Genomic DNA, 16,564 nt, shown 5'->3' on the forward strand with positions numbered 1-16,564 from the left:
CATGACCTGAGCTGAAGGCAGAGGCTATAACCCACTGAGCCACCCAGGCACCCCTGTGTATTTAATTCTTAAAGACAGTTTTGGGGCGCCTGGGTGGCTCAGTGGGTTAAGCCGCTGCCTTCAGCTCAGGTCATGATCTCAGGGTCCTGGGATCGAGTCCCGCATCGGACTCTTTGCTCAGCGGGAAGCCTGCTTCCTCCTCTCTCTCTCTCTCTCTGCCTGCTTCTCTGCCTACTTGTGATCTCTCTCTGTCAAATAAATAAATAAAATCTTAAAAAAAAAAAAAAGAGTTTCTTAAACACTGTTTCTACTCCCTTTTTAGGACCAGGGACATAAGGGAGCAATAGTATGTCTCTGAATGATATGCACTAATGAAATGGAGGCTGTTTTTAAAATGGATTTTGGCTGTTAATACAAAAATTCTCAAAATTTTATTAAAAGCTTCCCTGGGTAGAAGAATAAATCATAATGTGAGTTTTAGGGTTTAGACATTTCATACTTAGGTATCACATCACGTCTTAGTTAGCTGTTTCTGGTCTCAATATCTGTGTTTAAGAACGGTAACAATCTAAGTTGTTAGTTGTAGTCTGAATTCCAGAACTAATGTTTGTGTTATATGTTATTTGATTTAGCTTTTAATAAGTCTCTTTCTGCAGGAACCATTGCAATGGATAAATTTTAAGTCCTTCACCTTGGAACTCTGACCTTGACATCTTCCTGCAGTTGTTTACGATTTTAAAATCTTTCCATGTTGTCTGTGAATAGATCTGCTGATAATTATTAGGTTGCTGCTGGCCAGAAGTGAGAGATAGGATAGGGAGGAAAAGGCTACTGCTTTATGTCCACAGTGAATCTCTCCTGTCAGTTCAGTATAGTGCCATAGGTAAGTTAGTCCAGGTAATGGAAACTCATTGTCTAGGGAGAACAATCCTGGGCCACCTGTCTTGGATGGGGTGGGAAACCCACGTGTCCCTGGAAATGCAGTTGTTGAACATGGTTTCTTCAGTCAGCCTCCCGGTGTGGTCGCTGACCATAAACCACACTGATGAGTCTCTGCCCACACGTGTGTGACGAGTGCCCAGCTCAGAGGATAGAACACTAGGTCCCCGAAAACCCCTCATTCCTGGTTCTCCCTCTCCACTCCCCTGCACCCTCCCAAGAGTTTTTCAACTATCACCTCTTTTCACCTCCCAGGATCACTTCCAAAACTCCAGAAAGAAGCTGAACCACCCTTCAGAAACAAAACTTGCCATACTTTGAACTGAAAACCTTCACACAACTACTGGGAGGGATAGGTGGTCACTGGGAGGGCCAGGCAGAGAAAATCTGAAAGAAAACAAACCTTCTAAATAAAATCCTCAGTTTGAAAGTTTCCCAATTTAATGTCTCCTTTTAGTTAATTTCAGAAGGAAAATGGGTCAAGCTTGAAAAAACAACATACATGGATCCTACTGGTAAAATAAGGTAAAGGATTTTTTTCCCTTTTGTAAAATGCACAGTGTTTGGGTTGTCAGTCGGGTCTCCATTTTGCATTCGGCATAAACTCTGATAGTGTCCTCATTATAAACTTGGTCTTAAATGAAAAACCCATTTCAGTGCTTTCCCATTGTCAGAATGTCTAGATTGCTTATAATCTCTGAATAAAATTACACTGTCAGTATGTTATAACAACTAATTGAGAATTGATTTTTAACACCATTCTCCCTGAGGAGGTTTGTATGAACCTGAAATTTGGAGCCAAGGCTCACTTAAGCTGATCAGCAGAATAATGAACCATCCAGGGTGCCTCCTTCCGGTCACACCAGTTTTTAATTTGTAAACTAGAAGGATTAAGGAGAGGATAGTACTGGGTTTGAAGTAAAACCTCTATCCTTTACACCTTGCTCGTGGAAATGGGAACTGGTGGTTGGGGAGAGGGAGTTTTGGAAAGCATTTCACAGTATGTGCCAGTTCCCATGAAACTATGACAAGACACCCTTCGACCTAAGTGATCACATTCCTGACACTGTCTGGAGTTACGTTTGTGCCTGAAAAATGTTCATCAAAATTTAAAAAGACAACAAATCGAAAGCACCCTCACCATTTTTAAAATTGGGAAGTGACTGTAACAGTGTAATAAGAGAATACGATGTACAGTATGAGGGAATATAGTCCGTGATACTATAACAACTTCGGTGACTACCCTTGGTGTGGTGAATATTAATTATTGAGTCACTGTGTTGCACACCTCAGATACAATATCGTGAGTCAGTTCTTCAGTCTAAATTCTTCAGTCTAAAGTGGGAAAATAATTTTTTAGTGTATTCATTTGGTAAAATCTCTGCAGTCATCTACAAAGCAGATTCTGAAGACAGTCTAGCAATATGAGAAAGGCAATTAAGTTGATAATAATATAGGAAATGGTAGATACGTGTTTTAAATTCTGTGTGTGTGTGTGTATGTATATGTATGTATGTATTTATAAGAGAAGGCTAGAAGGAAAACTGGCAAAATATTAGAGGCAGCTGTGTGGTAAACCTTTTCTGTTTCCCCAATTTTCTGTTTAGAAATTTTTTTATATTATAATTAACTACCAGAAAAAAAAGTTTAAAAATAGATTAAGCATTTCAATGAAATATAAAAAGGAATGAAGTGAAATGAGAAAATACAAAAATAGAACTAAATTTAGTATCCAGATTACATGATATAAATTCGTTAATATAAAAAGTCCATTTGCTAAGTGATCAGGTAAGAATACGGGTTTCTTTGTGAGGAAGTACATCTACATTCCGTGTGAAAGTACGCACACTTGCCAGTAGTAACTGATACCACTTTAATTACATTTACTAAGCCAGCAAAAGTATTACTAAGTGCCAGTGTGAGAGAGCTGCAGGAAACATTAAGCTCTCCATAGCACTATTAAATTAAAACCTCAAAATAAGAAAACTAAGCACACTGCAGTCCATCAACACAGGGGAATATACAGAACACTTATCTGATGTGAATCTGATGGGCAGAACAAAGTAGGAAATTACTAGTGGGTACAGGAACATAGTCCAGAAATGTGGCCAGGTCCCAGGCCTCAGGAACACAGTATGCTCAAATATGCTTCTCTCTGAAAATGTAGACAGATGAGAACCCAGTTGGTAGTGATATGGTTTGGCTCTCTTTTCCCTATAAAATTGTTTAAGTGTATAACAGATAAAAACCCTTAACACTAATTTATCAAAAGAGTACCTCTTGGTTTGTACCAGTTCATCTCTTCACCTGACTCCTTTTCCTCCGTCAGCATTTCTGAGTCAGGGATGTGCATCAGAATTATTTGGAGGCTTTTTAATCACATTACTCTCATCCAGGTCTCCCCTTCAGATTGCCTGTCTCAGTAGTTGAGGCGTGCACCCGAATGTTTACGTGGCCTGTTACCGCACGTTCACCTCCGTTCTCACACGTAGACATCTTCCCCTGACTTCCAGAGAGCTTTTACAAATCATTTTGTACTAGAATGTCAGGCTTTGGAGAGTGAATCTGGATTTTCCCATAGGTCGTGATGAGTAAACTTATGAAATGTTTTATCTCTTACCCAATACATAAGCATGTCGGTAAGGATGAAATAGCAGCCCGAAAATCCTTTGCTCCACCATATTATTTGTGGATTAAGATATGGAATTGATTTTGTGTAAAAACTGCTGGCAGTGTGCCCCTTCATGGATTTTTGGGACAGAGCCAAAGTCTTCATTTGTTTCCATTCCTGCCTCTTGTGTTTGTTGACTAGACCAACAACATAATACGGGAAAACAGGCTTTCCTATAGCAAAGACTCAAAAAACAGAATAACTTAGCTAGAATCAGAATTCTAGAGCTATAAGAAGCTTTTGAGATAACTTACTCTTAAGTCCATAGCTTTACAACTGAGAACAGTTTCAGGGAGTTTGTGGCTATGAGGTTGGCTGGTAGGCAGGCAGAGACCAAGATTTTCTGACTCAATCAAATGTCTCTCTCAGAGTCCCTTGAAGATGATTGGAGCTTTTGTGAGGCATTCCTGGTCTGGCTTCCTTATAAGTGCATTTATATTTCCTTGCTGATTTATGGCTCGTTACTGGTTATTTTACTTGATCTTAACCACTATAATGATGGTACTCTTTCTGTTTCCCTTATTCCTAGTGTTTTTGGGGTGGTACCTTCAGTTTCCTCAGCACTGTCTTCTTCAGTATTTACAACTAACCTTAAGAGACAACAGAGAGACCTATGCCAAAAGGTGTTTTGTCTCCTGCAACCTGTATTATTTACTGATCAGAATTGCTTGTTGGTTGGCTTCTTGTTACTAACCGGAATGTTGGGCAGTTGTGAGTTGTCATAATAGCATTTGGTTTTCTTAGGTTCGTTTTGACACATTTGCCATTAAAATTTGAGTATAACACCAAAAGATCTACAGTTTATAGTAAGAAAGGTTTGTTTGTTTTTTAAAAGATTTTATTTGTTTATTTGAGAGAGAGAGCACACAAGCAGCAGGGAGGGGTAGAGGGCGAAGTAGACTCCCTGCTGAGCAGGGAGCCTTATGCAGGACTTGATAGCAGAACCTGGAGGTCACAGCCTAAGCCAAAGGCAGAGGCTTAACTGACTGAGCCACCCAGCACCCCCAGAAGGGTGGTTGTTTTGTTTTGTTTTTTAACTAGAGTAAATATTTGGATTTTTTTCCATAGAAATTTGGCACAGTCCAACCCTTAAGAAGGAGCAGGTCAAAAGTGCGAGGGCCCCTCTGGGGAGCCCATGTCCTCAAACCCACTCCTCTGTGGGGAGGCAGACCTTGATGCCTTTCTTACCCTAGTCTCCAGCACCACTCACATGTCTTATTTCTCCTAGATCCAGAGGTCATCTGCTTCTTCACTCCCATCTGTTATTCCTTTCTCTTGAAGGGATAAGAGAGAGAAGGGGAATTTCCCTCATATGCCCTTCCCCTTCAGACACAATTACAGCAATAACTAGATTTTCAGGATAGCATTCCCCAGAAAGAAACAGCTACTCAGGGAAAGGGAGCAGGAACTTGTTCACTACTCACTTTTTCCTCTGTGGACCATTTCCCCCTTAGGTAAGGTAGATCTCATACATGCAAAAGAGAGCACTACCTAAATTTAATAATTCCTCAATGAATAAATGGAATGGTCCTGCTTTCTTCAATTGTTATTTTAGGTCACATGTAAATAACAGCTCAGTAGTTCCTATTGTACCAAATACCCTCTCTTTTTAGCAAAAACTCTGGACTTTTCATAGGACTGTAATCTGCACACTGCTCAGTAGCTTTGCAGCTTAACTGCTCACCTATGGATTTATGACCCAGCCTGAAATACTTCCAGTGAACGATTTGAAAAGCAGCTCAAGCGAATAACAGGCCTTGTCTTTAGATAGCACTCAGAGGGTTAGAATTGGGTGGCACATTTTCTTCAGAAGAATTTTCAGAAGCATCAGGAAAGCACAGTGGGCGTTTCCTATACCGATGTGTATGGCTGTGGTCTTCTTCATCATTATTGTTAGCACACTTGCATGCTTTGCATTTGAAAGTTCTGGTTGTAGACCAAAAACCCAAGGACATTCCCCTCTGTAATACCAGTGATTTTTTTTTCTTCTCTGCCTGAACAGAACTTGGGAAACTGTGAAACGTACAACCAGGAAAGGACAGTCGGCTGATGGTAGGAGTGCAAACCCGTTACAGCTCTTCATGAAGGTCACCGCGCATTATTGCCGGAGGCGGGGTTCTTTTTACTTTAACCAAGACCTTAGAGCAGTTCTCTTCAATTATGATCATTTATCATTAAACTAACTTTCCTTTTTGCGGTGCTACATGATTAAATCAGGCTGTCTCTTTTTTTAGTTTATAGATTTATTCATTTCGAGAGAGAGAGAGCGTGGCGGGGTGTAGGGTGGAGTATGGGGCAGAGGGAGAGAGGGTTTAAGCAGACTCTGTGCCAATACAGGCCTTGATATCACGACCTGAGCCGAAACCAGCAGTCAGACGCTTAACCAAATGCACCACCCAGGCATCCCAATCAGGCTTTCTTTATAAATAACTTTTGCCTCCTGTTATTTCTTCTCAGTACAGTGTTCTGAGGGGAGGGTATATGAATATTTATAGCCAAATATAAGTCAGTGTAATTTGAAGCCACATACTGTGTCTAGATAAGACTTTTAGAAATCCTTTGTATTCTGTTCAGAGGCCCTAGGTGAAAGTCTTTAATTTGGAAAAATATTTGGCCCTACATTATGATGGACCAGTTGCTTTATAAGTTGATGAGGAAATGGAATTAGGAGAAGACTGTTCTATTCATTCATTTCACTGTCCCTTCCAGGCATAAATAAATGCTTTGACTGCTAAGATCCTGAAAATCATCTCTGGTCTAGAGGAAGTTGGGCAGTAGATCTCTGTTTCTCCCTTTCATTTTGTTGTCTGTTTTTACTGGAAATTAACAGAGTAGCTGCCTTAGCTGCTGTTTCTGCCTGCCAGGATAGTTGGGGGCAAAGGGATAGCCAAGAGCTTCCCGTAGGCAATTTGTGTTTTCCAGAACGCAGTGGGGTTTTGTCTGTGTTTTGTTCTAAAGCCACGTAAAACGTTTCCCTCTTGGGAGAAAAGGTCCTTGATCCTAAAATTGTGAAATCCAGTGTAGCTAGCGTTTACCACAAACAGCAGGACTGACTTGATTCATTCTTTAAAGGAAATACAAGCACAGGGAGATGAATGTCCCTTCACCGGCCCCCAACCCCCCACCTCTCCCACTCCCATCTTTCGTCTGGCTTGCTTCAGAGTGAGAAATGAGCCTCTGCAGAGGTTAGCGTAGGCGAGAATGTGTCCTTGACCCTGGGCTAAGTGTTCACGGACGTTTCATTAGGGATCTTCCTTGGTCTTATTTCCCGGTCACAGGTGTGGCGGTCATCCCAGTGCTGCAGCGCACACTTCACTACGAGTGCATTGTTCTGGTGAAGCAGTTCCGACCGCCGATGGGAGGCTATTGCCTAGAGTTCCCCGCAGGTGAGTCTCTGAACCGAGGGGCCGCCAGACCCCGCACCAAGAACTGCAGTGCCTAGACCCTGAACACCTTTTTATCTGTGCCTGTGGTTCTAAGTAAAACAGAAGCATCCGTGCGGCGAGCTGCCCTGTCGCATTCTAGTGGCCTGCTAAGCCCGAGAGCAAGGCAAGGGTGGTGTCCCAGCCGACCTTTCCAAGCCACCTCTTGGCAGCATTCTCTCTAGCTTCTCTTTGAGGAATTGCATTTTCCTAATTTGTCAGCTGAGTTCATTTTCCATCACTAGTGATCCATCTCCAACCAGAAATTCACAGTAATAACTAGGTCAGACTCTTTACTGTGTAAATGGAAAAGACATCTTGATCTTCCTCTATGTGCCCAGGCCAGGGACATGGTCTTAATTTCCATTAGAATATTCTCTTGAGTTGCACAGTTAAGTTGAGCTATCCAGAATTTGAAGCTGTATATCATTGTAGGACTTAATGGGGTTATTCCCATCTGAAGAGCTTACATCTCATTTATTTATCATGAGCGGTATAGGTTTTGTACAAATTCCAGCCCGTGAGAACGCATACCAACTTTCCTTCTCATTTACCTACCATTTCACTGAACTTTAAAAGTAACAGAATAGGCTATATTTTATTTTTTCATTGCATTATTTCCTTTCGAGTAAAATAATCCAAGTTCTAAGGTCCTCCCCACTTGGCCTCCCTGTTAGCTGCCTCAGGTCCACCAGCCTCTCAGCTTCTCCCTCGCACACGATGCTCATGCCAGCATTTCTCTCCAGGCCCCAGAATCCCTGTGCAAGGGAGGAAAGCACATAGGTGACACTGTGACATGAGGAAACTGAAAATAGTGCCAGGCTTCCCAGGCTGGTGCACATAGGTGGTTCCGTCACCCAGGCCAGTGGTCCCACACCATGAAGCCATTTCTCCTCACAGGAATCCGTGGTATCCAGGCTGCAGAACATGAGTGCCGAGACACTCGTGGAAACAGTTGAGGTCTAAGTAAGATGAACAGAAGGGAGCTGTCGGAACCTACTCGATCTGCTGAGGGCTTTCTTCTTTTGCCCTTTTTTCTTAGAAAAGTTCCAAACCTCAGTCAGCTTTACCTGTACAACCATGTTCCACAGTCCTCTGATTCTTCTGAGGTAGCTCGACCGCAATTATACTAGAAGGAGGAGAGTTTTGAAAAAATCTGGCTTTCCCTAGCCCCCCTCAAATCACAAATGATTTGAACTTCTAGGTCTCATCGATGATAACGAGAGCCCAGAGGCAGCCGCTCTTCGGGAGCTTGAGGAAGAAACGGGCTATAAAGGTGATGTTGCAGAATGTTCTCCAGGTGTGTATTGCTGTCCAGGTGAGCACTCCGGGACAAACTCTTGAAAGTTAGTGAAGCGTAGATTCTTCTGTGTGTAAAAGATAACATAGATGTTCATTAAGCTCGGGATTCAGGTGGCTTTTGTCTTGGCTAGTTCACTGAAGAGCAGTCCTAGTTAGATCTGGTCATCCTCTACACAGAAGCCACCTCCCGCAAGGGAGCCACTTTGAACAGGAAGGCCGCAAAGCTAGAGCAGAAAGTGAAATTTGTTACCTTCCCAAGCTTCCCACATCCTAAGCTTTATCTTTTATTTCTTAACCTCATCCCCATGCCACGCACCTCGCTAGAATTCTTTTCTTGACATGGCGAAAGGAGTTGACAGCGTGACCTAATTAGCGTAGTGTCTAATTTTGCTCAGACTCACCACACTGAGGAACTCAGGGGAAAACACGAGTGCTGGCAGCGCGTGTGCTCGGCAGGCCCGCAGCCCTGCTGAGCGAATCGGGCCAGCCGTCACTTTCCTCACAAGTTCTGTGTTAACTGGGAATCATGAGCCCCGTTTTCTTCCAAAGATATTTAAGTAAGGAAACAAGTGGCATGTGACTGGGGTCCGTCAGGGTGACCTGTCGCTTCTCTCCATAGCCGTGTGTATGGATCCAGGTTTGACAAACTGTACCACACACATCGTGACAGTAACTATTAATGGAGATGATGCTGAAAACGTGAGACCTAAGCCAAAGCCAGGTGAGCATGCGGTGGGTGTGTTTAAGATGATTCTGTTGCGTTAAATATCATTCAGTTTGCTACTGATTTCGGTATGTGACTTGTCAGAAGAATAATGGGCCTGTAGATACTTCATCAGGGCTCCAGGCTTTTTTCCTGATCTTCAGGTCCTTTAGCATTTTCTTTCAGTGCTTTCTGATCTTTATGCTTTATAAAATGTTAAATTACAGTATTTCCATATTTTCTGTGTGGAGTTTATTCCCACTTCGTAAAAGGAGCCCCAGATCTGAATAGTAGACAATGAAAAATCTTTTGAGAGTCACTCATTTCTGGTTTTGTGTGTATTACAAACATGACATAAATAACAGCAACTGACTGTGCACGGGGTTCCATAGAGAAGTGTTTAGGAAACTCCTGGCTCTCTTGTATTTCTCAGCAAGTTTGGACTCGAACTTTGATGCCTCTGTCCATCCCTGTTGTCTCCCACCCAATGAAGGCACTGCTTACACACATGCACGCGTGCACACACACACACACACGTCACAGCTGTACTTTTCCATTGCTCTCCGGCTCAGGTGTTCCTGAGTGGTCCAGCCCCCACCACAGCTGATTTTAAATGCACAGTTCAAACTCGCTAATATGCACAGGACCCGCAGTGCAAGAGTCCGCTGTCCTCAGAGCACTGCCATTCCTGGGTCTATACCCCCAAAGCGCTGACAGCCAGTGCTCCCACAGATCCTTGCACCACAGCGTTTGGATAGTGGCACTCACAGTACCCAATCGGTGGCCTCTGGCAGGTGCATGGAGAAACAATGCGTGGTGTGTGTGTACAGCCCTTAAGGAGACAGGCCGGCACAGGCTGTAATGGGATTATCCCTGAACACTGTGCTGAGTGCTTCTTGCCGCCTGACAAAAAAGCGTCCGCAGGGGCTCCGGGCTGGCCCAGTCAGTAGAGCGTGCGACTCTTGACCTCCGGCTCAGGAGTTCAGGCCCCACTTTGGGCATAGAGCTCACTTTAAAAAAGGAAGGAAAAAAAAATGTTTTTAAGCCTAAATCTGGCAACTCCACTCATATGAGGTTGCCAAAACTCCACATATCCAGAGAGATATAACATACAATAAGGTCAGTGTGCATGCAGACGTACTACTTAATGGCTACCGAGCTTCTCTTTATGAGGATGAGAAAGGTGCTGGTAACTGCATAGCAGTGTGAATGAATTTAATGCCACTGAACTGTACCTTTAAAAATGGTTAAAATGGGGACTTTTGTATATTTTAACAACTTAAAAATACATACGGGTATCTCCTAGAACATGCTTTAAATGTTGCTGTTACACATTTGGAGAACAGAAATGGTTCTGTACTGTTGGAATGCTTTTTACCATGTACACAGATGAACTTAGCAGAGACACAAGTTTCTGCCGAATTCTTACACACTTCTAGTGTGTCTTGCACAGCAAGCACCCACAGCGAGCCTTTCTCCAATGTCGTCCTTGTGTTTGTTTTCAGGAGATGGAGGTATGTTACCCAGCTGGCAGTGGCTGACCGTGTGTATGGCTTAGCGCAGTGGAAATGGCTGCAGGCATTTTGTGGTGTTCTGGTAGGCCCTCTTATTCTTCAGCTTTGTTTTCACGTGCACTTTGTTTGTTTAGAATTTGTCGAAGTAATTTCCTTACCAAAGAATGACCTGCTCAAGAGACTGGATGGTAAGCATTCTTAAGACTATTCCCCAACTTCCTCAATGTTTCCCCATCCCTGGCCCCAGCCAGTGGGGCACTAAACAATTCCATTTCTGTAATTATATTCCTCCTCATTAAAGTCAAATACCGAAGAAACTGTTGTACAACTGCAGTTCCCCAACAGTAATTTTCGTTTCTGGGTAGCACAGAGTTTGAAAATGTGAGCAGAACATTCTGCATCAAGTGAAAGCTTTGAGTAGTAGGGTTGTTGTTGCTTTGTTTTTTTCCTGTGGAAGAGTCAAGATATATTCCTGCAGATTTGCCAAAACTTCTATACCTCAAATCTCTAATCCATGGCAATGCAGAGGCCTAAGCAGATCCCTCTCAGCTGATCTTCCTAGTGCCTGCTGGATGGTTCTCTGCAAGGTAGAAGTTAAAGGAGAATTTAACAATATTCCTTCCACAAAGACTGAGGTATATGAAGAGCAATACGGTGATACAGTGAGCCAGACTGGCAGTGTGACCCCTAGGAAATCACTGGTCATGTAGTTCCGTCATGAGGAGGGAACTACAGAGGGATTTGATAAAAAATTAAATAATGTCATGTGGACAAATGTGCTCTGATGAAGCGACAGTAGGATGTACTGTACTGGAGACAGAGGCCCAGCTGGGAGGGTCCCGTTTGCTCATTTGTAAAGAAACAGATAGTCTTTCTAATCTGAATATTTTAAATTTTTTACTTTGAAAAGTAACTTGAAGCATTGTTTGGCCTGAGGCTTTGAGGGCTCTCTTCCACCCCTTCCGTAAGAACCAGTGGCTTATAATTTTATTTCTGATATCCGTGTTGTTTTAAAAGTAAGTATAGTATGAGCTTCCAAAAATGACTGATTTCAGAATTCCCGGAAAGCGTCCCTTCCTCCTTTATCTTTTTAAGAACTAGACCTGAGGTAAAGAGCACCAAGTCTCAGAGTTAGAAACACTCACAGCGAAGAAAGCCATGGTTTACCCAGAGAAATCTCTGGCTGCCAGTAACGGACACCACGACTCAGAGTCTTTCGGGTTTGCCGGGGTCTGAGGCTCCGCCCGCCATGCGTTAGTCATGAGCCAGAACACGTTCCACAGCCTCTCCTCGCTTTTCTCCTTAAACAGGAATGAGAGGTAGCCCCTGTCTCCAAAGAGGCAGCAGGGAATTAAATGATAATGTTGGCACTAGAGGGCTTAAATGTTAAATGCTTTATGTCTCAGGGAAATATTCTCCCTCCCACCCAACTCAGCCTGCTTCTAGCCTTAGACAAGGGGAAGACAGAAAAGAAGAGGAAGGAAGATAGAGACGGACAGATTTGTAGAAAGAGGAAGGGGAAGAAAAACCATTTTTCCTAGCTTTATTAGAGTCAAAATATAGTAATCAAACCATTTATTCAACAAGTAACATTTGGGAAGGTATTTTGAGTTGTTTGCTGTAAGAAATAGTTTTCAACACTTACCAAGCTCCCGCCGTGCACAGAGAAGGAGGCCATAATCCTGCCTTCCAGGATCAACATATCTCTGAGCATGTTCCTAAACTAGTGGCTAGGAAAACAAGTGAGAGATCCCAAGTCTGATCACCTCCACCTGAGCGATACAGAAGTTCTCCTTAAAGCCCACTGTACAATGTAGGATTCTGAGACTTCATTCTTTCTTTAAAAAAAAAATATATGTGTGTATATATATATATATATATTTATTTATTTATTTATTTATTTGAGAGAGGGAGAGAGAGAGAAAGCAGAGAGAAAGGGAGAGGGAGAAGCAGACAGTGAGCAGGGAGCCAGACGCAGGGCTCAGGGCTCAATCCCAGGACCCCAGAATCATGACCTTAGCCGAAGGCAGATGCTTAACTAATTGAGCCCCCCAGGGGCCCCTAAGACCTCATTCTTGCTAGAACTCCAGTCCTGTCATGCACACAGCTTAACTTATGTGTAGAAAATACACCTCTCCCTAGAGGTGGAGAAAACGAATGAACCCTTCCATGAGGGATGGAAGAATCACCACTGAATCACCACTGAGCCCTATAACGAGCTATGAACAAACAATGGATCCACAAACTTAGAATGTTGCCGTTTTAACACATAAAATCATCCTGAATGTGTGATCTTCTCCCTTTACGCTTTTTTCTTGCTCTTGTCTCTTGCTGGAAATGGAATCCTGCTTATATATCCTTTCATCTTCTTTCTCACTAGAACAAGATCCTTGAAGGCAGAAAATGTCGTTTGCCACTTGATCTCTAGCATCTGGCACATAGTAGTAGCTCAGTGAAGACGGACTGATTGATAAGGGCATTTTCCTTGATGAACTTCATTATCTAACTTGTGTGCTTTGTTTCCTCTAGCTCTGGTAGCGGAAGAACATCTGACCGTGGACGCCAGGGTGTACTCCTACGCTCTGGCACTGAAACATGCAAACACAAAACCGTTTGAAGTGCCTTTCCTGAAGTTTTAAGGCCAAAGGACAGTAGCCATGTTTTTATAAATAAGACCATCAGGCCTCCTTCACTAAGACTTTGTATTCAGCTTAGCTTCCTGTAGACTTGAAATTAGCTTTTTTCATTAAATAAAAGCAATACGGAATACATGTGGTGATATGGTATAATTACAGGTAGGCTGTAGTCTTCATTTAAATGCTAAACTCCAGCAAAGGCTAATGAAAAAGAACATAAATGCAGATACCGTTTTTAATCCAGTTAATTTTTAAAAGTTCAGCTGTTACTTACCTAATGTAGTCCAACAGACAGGAGTATTTCTGGAAGAAAAATGACCTGAATTCCAAATTAGGTCAATTATTCCCACCCTCGGTCCCCATATAAACTTCTGTAACTAGGTATGCAAATAACTATTTACTATATCAGTGTTTAAACAAAGATTTTTTTTTTTTTTTTTTTTGAAGACAGACCTATACAGGGACTTTCTTGGTACTTCTATTAATTATCGGCTATTTGGAATTAATACACATCCCTGCAGAGCAGAGAGTGTAAAATCAACAGAGAATAACATCCATGAGAAACAAATATTTATTTACATTTGGCTAGTGTCCTCCTACCCACCTAACTACTGAAGGTAAACAAGCTGTTAGGTATTGAAAAATGGTTGATTCCATTCATTTTAACAAGGTTAAGAAGCTAATGAAAATACAGGGCCCTTGCCTCAAGCAGGTATATATATTTTAGAATTTCATTTCCTGTCCTTACCTCAGAAAGTACTTGAAGTTTCAAAAACCAAATCAATTTAGGTGGCTGGGTGGCATCACTGTCTTGGTGTTGAACCGTGACTGTAGCCAGCAAGGAGAGCAAATACCAGAACTCCAATACAACTACCTTACAGGGGAGAACAGGGGCACGGTTTCCAGCTCAGGCCATGCCCAAAGCCCCCATCACCCAAAACGTCTGCCAGTGTCCCTGGGCCGTTTTCTCAGCTTTTGGCTGTGCTTAGCCCTTGTGTTGACTTCTGTGGCCTCCAGCAGCTCCAGAACTATCACCCTTCAGCTGAGCACCCAGTGGAAGTCTCAGAGTGATGCTCCCTGGCCAGCCCTAAATCGGGTTTCCAGCCCTGCACTCTGGCCCCTCAAACCAGATAAAACCAGGACATTGATACCTAAAGTGCTATAATATAGTTCATTTGTCTATGGGGTTACTGTACTCAGTGTATCACTGTGTTCATCTCTGTATCCAGAGATGTTTTTGTGAGCAAAAATACAAGATCTAGGGGCATCTGGGTATCTCTGTGGGTTACGCTGCTGCCTTCAGCTCAGGTCATGATCCCAGGTGGGATCAAGGCCCACATCCGGCTCTGCTCAGCAGGGAGCCTGCTTCCTCCTCTCTCTGCCTCTCTACCTATTTGTGATCTCTGTGTGTGAAATAAGTAAAATGGAAATGCATCCCTTTAAAAAACCAAAAACAAAAAACAAGATCTAGTAGACTTTCTAGTTAGTTCTCCAGTTTCATCCTTTCCTCCTTTAACCAAAGGAGGAAACAGTTTTATTAAATAAAGGTTTATTTTCTACTGTTTACACTCATGTTGCTGCTGTAACCTCCTTTAACCAAAGGAGGAAAGGATGAAACTGGAGAACTAACTAGATTGAGTCTACTCTGTAAATATGGCAAAAATTAGGCCCCCAACTACTTGCTCTAATGGTGGTTTTCCCCTGTGCCCCTAACCCTTTAAAAAAAAAAAAATCCTTATTTTTAATGCTAGGCATCATGATTCTCTAGAGATCTTATTCCTTCTCCCTGAGCTTCCAAAGACCAAGCTCTATAATCTCCCTGGTAACTGCCTTCCTTCAAAAATCAAGAAACAGAAGGCATATGGAAAATACACAGACTCGGCACACAGACCAGTCTCCAAACAGACCAGCTCTTCCGAAGCTACTCCCTGCAAAAACTGAGACACCTACTCTTAAATGTTGGTGGAAGAGAGATCTTTGTAACCCCTATCTGTCCTTTCTACCTTTTTCTCTTCCTAAGAGTGCAAATCACAAGGCTGCTAAATCCTAGAACATACCCCTAATGCCCTTTATATTAACCTTTAAACGTCCAACACTGTCCTTGGCAAGTTAGGTCAGCTTGAGAGCCAGCAGTCTGGATGTTTTCCATGGCTGGCACTGGTCATTTATCAGCATTTGGAAGTTCAAGTTTTCCCCAAAAAAGCCCTATTTCCACCTTCTCTTGAAAAGAAAAAAAAATCACCTATGACCACTGAATCCACATTTCTATGGTCACAAGGGTCTGAGGCCCTGAGGAGATGTCCTCCAGATGACCACTGTTCCTGGCCTGCAGCCTTGTGTCCTCTGTCTCCCTGTAACTGGTTTTGTTACTGTAACTGTACTTTTGTTACTGTAACTGGCCTAAATAAGATGTACTTCCGCGCTTACTAAAAAAGTAAACAATGGGAACCCTTACTTCTGAAAAGGAGCCTTCAAAAATGAAATGTGATCTCTTTGTGGCTGAAAGACCACACCGTTTAAAAAATTATAAAGAACTCTGCTATTTCGGATAGAGGCTAGGACGACATCGGAGATCGTCCTGTTTTCCTATTCTTTCCAGTTAGTCGCATAACTGAGCACCTCTAAGTTGGTCCCTGTTTCCCAACAGTTTTAGGATTAAACACTAAACCGTAATGACGTTTGACTTCTTGCCACAGACTTCTCAGGATGGGTTTTGTATGATTGTGGTGAACCTATACAAATAATCTTAGAAATCATTTAATACCCGATTTTATTTTTCCAACACAACTGAAACAGTTTTATTAAATAAAGGTTTATTTTCTACTGTTTACACTCATGTTGCTGCTGTAAAGTACAACAACATACACAAATTCCTAGCATGAATTACTCATTGTTCACCCCCACTGAACTACAGACATTGCTTGAGAATTAGATCTTTGCTTTAGGGATTAAAAAAAAAAAGAAGAATTGGGGCTTCGTATCTTGAAAGAATATTCTCAAGTGATGTGTTGGAATTCGAAGGCATAGCCAATACAGTAAAACAGCACCAACTGCTGTCACTGGGAAGAAAGGAATGAAAACCAGGAGTAATTACAAGCAGTTGTTTCTAGGAACAGCTGGAACTGAAGCTCAGCGTTGCCCATCTGGGCTGAGTGGCAGCTGTGAGAGGGGACACGTCAGGCAGGGGACGGAGAGGGAGGGTGGGAACGTGGATACTAGGAGTTAAAAAAGTATAAAAAGTTAATTATATCTAAAATACAGATTAGATATAAATGTTCCAGAACTCATTAAATAAGCTCAAAAATACTGGAAAGTGGCAATTTGAACTACATTTATTTTTAAACAAGTGGGGGGAAGAGTGAGTGTTCTGAATGTTG

The 16,564-nt window shown here is 42.4% G+C and overlaps 1 protein-coding gene across 5 annotated transcripts in view; it reads left to right on the forward strand.

The window, feature by feature from the left end:
* NUDT5 (nudix hydrolase 5) overlaps positions 1 to 13,322 on the forward strand; it is a 25,315-nt gene extending 11,993 nt beyond the window's left edge. For 4 of the 5 annotated variants that reach the window (XM_059404316.1, XM_059404317.1, XM_059404315.1 and 1 more), the window contains exons 3-9: positions 1,397 to 1,464; positions 5,613 to 5,662; positions 6,889 to 6,996; positions 8,237 to 8,332; positions 8,954 to 9,055; positions 10,543 to 10,633; positions 13,081 to 13,170. In XM_059404316.1, the coding sequence (XP_059260299.1) occupies positions 1,397 to 1,464; positions 5,613 to 5,662; positions 6,889 to 6,996; positions 8,237 to 8,332; positions 8,954 to 9,055; positions 10,543 to 10,595 (477 nt within the window). In that variant the 3' untranslated portion in view covers positions 10,596 to 10,633; positions 13,081 to 13,170. Of the gene's footprint in view, positions 1 to 1,396; positions 1,465 to 5,612; positions 5,663 to 6,888; positions 6,997 to 8,236; positions 8,333 to 8,953; positions 9,056 to 10,542; positions 10,634 to 10,685; positions 10,740 to 13,080 lie in introns of all 5 variants that reach the window. The other variant, XM_059404319.1, reaches the window with a different exon arrangement.
* The last annotated feature ends 3,242 nt before the right edge of the window (positions 13,323 to 16,564 follow it).

The sequence above is a fragment of the Mustela nigripes genome, chromosome 6 (genome assembly GCF_022355385.1).
Source record: "Mustela nigripes isolate SB6536 chromosome 6, MUSNIG.SB6536, whole genome shotgun sequence".
In the NCBI taxonomy this organism is placed as follows: Eukaryota; Metazoa; Chordata; class Mammalia; order Carnivora; family Mustelidae; genus Mustela; species Mustela nigripes.